The following is a 7,477-nucleotide window of genomic DNA, read 5'->3' as shown; positions in this document are numbered from 1 at the left end:
GTAGGAGGAGTGGATCATCTCATTAGTTCTCCTAGAAACCCTCCAAGTCTCACATGTTGGGTCATTCTACCTATTTCTTGCGTAGTTTTGCAAAGTCAACAGTAATGGGGTGTGAGGCATGACATTTGCAAAAAGATTACCACATCTCAGAGAGCTCTAGTGCTCTCCTTATATTGCCTTTGGGGAGCTTCGTACTTGTTTAGAGGGATAATTTGTAGAAGGGTTTGCTTTGAGAGTCCTAACTAGGGAGTCTCTTGATACCCAAGGAACTGTGGATGTTATATATTTTTTCATTCTGTCTATTTCTAGCCACTTACGATCTTGTTTGAATCATTCGTCTAAAAAATATTTTGTACCAATGAATTCGTCTCTAAAATTCAAGAATTTTGTAAGAAAGAAACAGTCAAAGAGCATAAAATATTTTTAGTACAAACACTTGAATGCTTAAATCAAATTCTAATGAAGTCATAAAAAAAAAAAAAAAGTGTGAAGCTCTTGATGATGTAAAAGTGGCAAACAAGAAGAAATGTGATCTCACCCTTTTATAACTAATCTATGAGTCAATTATAATTTTTTCTGATTTTATAAGATTGACATTAATCTTAGTTATCTGTCACTAGAGGAATTGTGAAAATAGATTTGCATGTCTCTTCCATACAAGGTGTCCTGCGAGAGAGCTTTTTTTGTCGGAGTCTTCTGAGAAGATCTTCCAAAAGCCTAAGAGCTTTTGAAAGGATCTCCACTACTCTTGAGCTTTTTTTGTCAGAGTCTTCTGAAAAGATCTTCCAAAAGCTTCTTGTTCAAGAGGATCTCCACTACTCTAGTTTTGAGCCCATTTACACATCCATAAGATGCAAACTATGGCACGCGAGCATAGGTAAAATTATAAAGTCAAAAATCACATCAACTTTAATTGGAAATTAGTTTTATTATTATTAAACAAATAAGTCTGCACATAGTGTTGTAAATTCTTGCAGAAGCCATCGTGCAATTCCCAACATGAGCAATTCGTGTTTTCTCTACATCATTGCACGATTGTCTCTTTCATTAATGGCCTCTAAAAAATATTATTTGTTTCGCTAGAAAATGACAGCAATTTGCCATTCACGATTCCCCATACATTTCACTTCAAGCTAATTTAATTCAATTTATTGATTAAAGAAAATTTTGAACTATATATTTGAGTTTTTATTGTAAACAAAAGTAACCCTCTTTTTACACATTTTGCACTTCTCAATTTTATCCCACGATTTCTCAAAGTTCCTCACTTACTTCCGTTACCAGATAAATAACTTATAAATGGAGGAAATCATTAAGATCCCACAAAAGAAACAAAAAATAAAAAAGCACTAGTATTCTGGGGCAAAGGCATATTAATAAGATTGTCATTTGTCACCCATGTCAAACAAATTTTCACAACCCCACCCCTACTTCCCAACAAATATATAAAGAAATGTGAGATGATAATGTTTGCCCGTAGCTGTGGAATGAGTCAAATAATTAAAAATTGAAGATTGAATATGAGCAAAAGCTTTTTCATATATGAAATTTGGTTTGCTATGTTGTGCCCAACTAAGATAAGGACAAAAAAAAGATGTTATGTACGCATAAAAAAGGATTTGGAAAAGTATAATAGATTATAAAATAATGCCTAGAACTACACCAATTTATATATAATTGTTCTAAAAATGCAACTTTTTTTTATTCTACATTTGGAGTGGTTGGCGCAACCATGAAAAGAGGGCCCACTCATGAGATCCATGCAAGATAAAACAAAGCAAAGCATTTAACAAATTATGGGTAGTAAAGCAAAAGCGTGATATTAAAAAAAAAAAAAAAAAAACTTTCAATCAAATTATACTTTGTGTTTTGAAAAACAAGCTTAATGTCTATAGAGAGAGGATTGAGGGTCCCTCCTAGTGCCTATCATAGAATCTAATTATTGAGCTGATTAATTCCAAGTACGCCTGAAAATATGGGCTCCATCTGTGGTGTCACATGACCAAATTTTTATGAAGTAATTAATTAAGAGTTTAATTCAAATATGAAACACAATACTTAATGTTTGAATTTCTTGCAATTTAGGATCACTTAATCAAATAAATTTTATTTTATTCTATCACTAAATTGAAATTAAATTCAAGATTATTACTAAGATATTATATTTGGATTTATACCTTCACTGCTGTTACCAAAGATATTACGTGAGATATAAAAAAAGGGTCATCAATTCCGGGCTAGGACCCCGGCGGAAGCGGATATATTTGTATACGTATCTTAGACAAATAGAGTTAATTACTATTGTATACAAACGTCACACCAGGCATGTATATTGATAAAATATAAACCTACACAATGGGAGCTAACAACAATATAAAATAAAAAATGGAATTCAATTACCTGGCCACGGTACCAGCCAGAAAGATTGCGACTGGTTGTGTAGAATTTAGGATGTGGCCTTTATAAATATATGTGGGTGTTGTTTCCATTCTCTACCCTCCTCCTACTTCTACTTCTACTTCTACCTCTTTTCCAAGAACATCATTCATTATTATTTGAGAGAGAGAGAGAGAGAGAGAGAGAGAGAGAGAGCAATGGAGGATGAGACAAGATCGAGATTCAAGAGAATTTGTGTGTTCTGTGGAAGCAGTTCGGGGAAGAAACCTAGCTACCAAGAAGCTGCTGTTGAGCTTGGCAAAGAACTGGTAATTTTCAGCTTGTTTCTTCTTTTTATTTTTTCCCTTTAATTTGTGATCAACCAAAGCAGTTGATTCAAACCCCTGATTGGCATTTCAATTCTTTTTTTTATTTTTTTTTATGTCCAATCAATCCTGGCCTAGCTCCATTCTGGTTCACCAACGACTTACAGATTCAAACCTCTTCCCCGCAAAGATACGATCCTTCATCTTTCCTTATACGGTTTTCTTCTGAAAGTCTGAATTCACATAACGTATTATCCTTCCTAATGCATTTTTGCGCCAAACCGCATAGCGTTGTGATTTTTCTTTTTCTCCACTGGCTTTCTCATCCTTAGTTTTGTGAATTTTGTTTTGCATTTTCTTTGCACTTTTCTCTGTGCCAAGTGGGTTGGGTATGGTCGTGTGCTCCCAGCAAACAAAACTGTCAACATGGGGATATGATTGTTAAGCGCCATTAGAGAATAAGGTTTTAGGGTTTATGTTCGGCATCAGAGAGATAGAGAAAGAGAAGATCGATTGCTAGCTGTGACCTGCCTGTCAGTTGAGAGCAGCCTTCTTGCATGATCTCTCTCTCTCTTTCTCTCTCTTTCTCTCTAGTTTAATATAAAAGGAAAAGGAAAATGAAAATGAAAATGGGGGGGTGTCTCTGGTAGGGAACCAAACGTGCCTTCTTGGTATTATTACTGCTTTGAGCGTGTTCTCTTCTTGGGCTTTCCCACTACCTCTCCATCACCAAGCCTCCATGATTCTTGTTTATGGGTTTCGCATTCATGAATGCTCCGTTATATTAATATAATGTGTGTATATATATTTGATAATTATATTTATAGGGGCTATCTCTCTAATTTTTTTTTCTCATCTCTCTCTCTAGTTTCTACTTAGCTAGACTCCTAATAAATTAACTTGTATACGTATATATGCTTATCATAATAAAATATTTTGGGACGGGAGATGATGGGTTCTCTGACACGTATTAATGGGGGGGGTTTGTGTTGTTTTGATGAAGGTGGAGAGAAGGATTGATTTGGTCTATGGAGGTGGCAGCGTGGGTCTGATGGGTCTTGTTTCTCAGGCTGTTCATGATGGTGGGCGCCATGTTCTAGGGTATGTCCCTCTCTCTCTCTCTCTCTCAAACCCAATGTTTGAATGACAATTGTGTCAATGGGTTATGTCCCTCCTTTGTATACTCAAAGTGCACTCTGCCCGAAGGAAGGGATCATTGGATCAAATGCGGCAGCTGGCTCCGCCTCATAGTATTTGTTTTCCTTTTTATGCTGCTTTTTTATTTTAGCAGAAAACGAGGTTTTCTATGGACATGGTTCTGGCCTTCTAGGACGTTAAAGGCCTGTGTTCGCCTGGTCTCTGAAGTTGCAAATCTGAAGTGTCTTTATATGTATTTGGGAGCTTTTGGGCGGCTTTGATCAGCGAAACAAAAGTGGCCTCTATTTTTGATCTACAATGTCGGTGTCTCTAGTTTATACTAGTAGTTGAAAAGTGATGGAAAAAGCTTTCTTTCTTTTGTAGAAAGTATTAGAGCCTTTTCCAACAATCAATATGTTGTGGGTTTTCTCACCTTCATAAACAGGGTAAATCTCACTGAAACGACTGCTTTGCCCCTAAGGGGATTGGAAAACCAGCTTTATTAATGTGGTGGTGTTTCTGCAAGGTTTTCTCACTCGGAGCTCATTAATTATTTGGAAATTCTATTTGCACTTAACTTTTTTTTTATTCTCCATGACTATTTTTTACAAATTACATAATTATTTTCTAAAAATACTCTTATACACAGCCTTCCCACTTGCATCACCCGTACCTGACCATCATCACCCATCATAGTCGGCTCCTCCCGTCCGCGCCAAATGCGGCTGCCATCAACTCCCATCTCTCACCCATCATCGCACTCACTTCCCCCCCCCCCCCCCCCTCTCTCCTGCTGGCGCTATCATCACACCCGAACCCAAGGACCGCTATCATCACACCCGAACCCTGGGTTCAGGTGCGATGATGGCAGCCATGAGGAACGCCACCAGGAGAGAGGGAGAGAGAGAGAGGGGGGAAAATGAGTGCGATGATGGGTGGGAGCTGATGGCGGCTGCCGGTGGGAGCTTGGGCCGCCAGCGATGATGGGTGGCTGCAAAGCAAGGGTAAAAGTGACTTTTTCCTTTAGGTGTTTTTCAATGTGGGGGTAGAGAGTAAAAAGGGTGGATGCATATAGAATTTTCTTAATTATTTTTGCCATTTTTGGAGGGCCCCTGATTCCAGTTTTCTGTGGGTTGTTTTGCAGGGTTATTCCAAGGACACTCATGCCCAGAGAGGTATAATCATAAACTTCAATTCAAACTCCTCCTTTTTCTCCTTTGGATTGTTAGGTGAAGTGCTTTAAGAATGTGACCAGAGCATGGATGTTATATATGTGGGACACTAATGCTTAATTGGTCTGGTCTTGGGATATCAATCTTGTCAATTCTTTCATTTACTTTATCTACCTCTCTTGCCCTTTTGCCTTTTCTGTCTGCACAGGGGCAATAATATTTCTTAGATTTTTTTTTTTTCATAAATGGATACAATTATTAATTTTGAGTGAATGAGAATTCATGCACTGGACTTCACATGATAGAGAATACATGGATATAATCTTTGGACTTATTTTGCTTGCAAAATTTGTAACAGATTACTGGTGTAACCATTGGAGAACTGAGAACTGTGTCCGATATGCATCAAAGGAAAGCCGAGATGGCCCGGCAAGCCGATGCTTTCATTGCTCTTCCTGGTATGCGGATCATACTTAATTCTATTTACAGAATTATCAAATGTGAAGATTCCGCCTTAATTAACAAATTCTAATTAATTATCTGAAGGTGGCTATGGTACCCTTGAAGAATTGCTGGAAGTCATTACATGGGCTCAACTTGGAATCCACCGTAAACCCGTAAGGATATTAATTAACTTCCACAGATTCGTTTTTCTCGAGTCAAAAATAGCTAGCTGCTTGTTGATTAATCTCAAGAATTTACTACTTTCTTCACCAACCTTGGGAATGTAGTTTACTTTGAGCTTTGATTCTGAAATCCTAGTGTGTTGACAGCATGCCGCCGTGTCCCCCGACACGGACTTTTTTCTTGAGTTCAAAATACTCAAGAGAGCATATTTTGCAGGGGTTTTGGTCAGTATGTAGTTTTTGTCAAATAGAAACTAAGATGGTAGCTCATAAATAGAATAAATGCATGTTGTGCTTTTTTTGGTTCACATGAAAAGATAGTTGAGGATTTGTGATTTCAATCATATTCATGCTTCAATATGAGTCATCATGATTCGGAGTGAGTTCCAGTCCAACCATGGAATGGAATCTCCGTTTAAATGGGAGGAAAATTATATATATATATATATTTTTGTGTGTGTGTGTATTGGTCAAAAGGTGGATGCTTATGCTTTATAATCTTAAATTACACTAATTTAATGGCATATGATTATGCAGGTGGGATTGTTGAATGTGGAGGGATACTATAATTCCCTCTTGTGTTTCCTCGACAAGGCCGTTGATGAAGGCTTTATCTCGCCAACTGCACGTCGCATTATCGTGTCTGCCCCGACAGCGAAAGAATTGGTCAGGGAACTTGAGGTATGAACACCATTTAACTATGGATTAATTAGAAGAGGAAGAACATTAAAAAAGCTGATGGAAGAACACCATTGAAGCCATCTTATGCGCAAATCTAACCCAATAGGATATATATATATATATATATATTAACGAGGGAGAGGCGTGGTGTCCCACAAGAACACTTTATTAATTAGAATGTGCCATGCTTCATCTCTTTAATGGAGACTAAGACTAGTTAAATGCAAGTTTGCCTTTTTCTTTCTTCTGGTTTTGGATCAACTGCTTTTGAATGTTCCAAAAATTTGGTCTTAAATTATTCACTCTTGATTATTCCCTTTTCTTGGTGCAATTGAGATAAAAGACCTGATTTTCTCTTTTATCAGGAACATGTGCCCCAGTACGACGAAATAACATCGAAACTGGTGTGGGAGGAGGTGGACAGACTAAATTACGTGCCCCAATCGGACCTTGCCACCTGACGAACCGGATGAATCGTACCCGGCTTTTTGGAATTTAGCATATATACGCAGTAGCAGTATATACTTAGGCTTATACGGTCTGACACCGTAATGTCCCGACACATATACTTAGGATTTTCTTTTGTTTTTTTGGGGCTGTGCATTAAAATGACTAAGTTCCATACTCGCCTGGAGAAGATGTAACTTGTCCTTTTTGTGGAGCTGCCAAAGGGTGCATTCCTTCCTATTATACCAAGCTCAAGCTGTTGCTTTAACAATGCGTCTGTCTTGAATTGTGAAAGCCAGGCAATGGCAAATCCTGTAATGTGGAAACAGTTGCAGAAAAGTTTCTAATGCTGAAGTTAGGTGATTCAATTAAACTCCATCTATGCGTATACTGCCAGCTATTAATTTTTGCTTTGATGCGCCTTGTTTGCAAACTTGCAGAATAAAATTTGGCATGCAAAATCAACAACATAATATAAATTTAACATGATTTAATACGTAAGAAAGGGGAACGGAAATTTGAGATTGTGGGACTAAGTGAGGGTTGAGCAACTGAAATGATATATCTATCACTCAGACCCTTCCTCAAGTCAGAATTGGAGAGACGTACGAAGGATAAATTGTATTCAATATATTAATTAAAGCTACATCTATTCATGCACAAACTAATCAAAAAACTAAGAAAATGAAAATAAACCAAAGCAAATGAAATG

The 7,477-nt window shown here is 37.4% G+C and overlaps 1 protein-coding gene across 1 annotated transcript; it reads left to right on the top strand.

Moving 5' to 3' along the window:
• The first annotated feature begins 2,498 nt into the window (after positions 1 to 2,498).
• Positions 2,499 to 7,121, top strand: LOC127790466 (cytokinin riboside 5'-monophosphate phosphoribohydrolase LOG7). Its single transcript, XM_052319995.1, has 7 exons — positions 2,499 to 2,705; positions 3,706 to 3,803; positions 4,984 to 5,014; positions 5,370 to 5,469; positions 5,558 to 5,628; positions 6,175 to 6,318; positions 6,684 to 7,121. The coding sequence occupies exons 1-7, from the start codon at positions 2,595 to 2,597 to the stop codon at positions 6,777 to 6,779; spliced, it is 651 nt and encodes a 216-aa protein (XP_052175955.1). The 5' UTR covers positions 2,499 to 2,594; the 3' UTR covers positions 6,780 to 7,121.
• Positions 7,122 to 7,477: the final 356 nt, after the last annotated feature.

Source organism: Diospyros lotus, chromosome 14 (assembly GCF_014633365.1).
Source record: "Diospyros lotus cultivar Yz01 chromosome 14, ASM1463336v1, whole genome shotgun sequence".
NCBI lineage: Eukaryota > Viridiplantae > Streptophyta > Magnoliopsida > Ericales > Ebenaceae > Diospyros > Diospyros lotus.
Note: the sequence above shows the minus strand (reverse complement) of the source record. Positions and strands in the feature narration are given on the sequence as shown.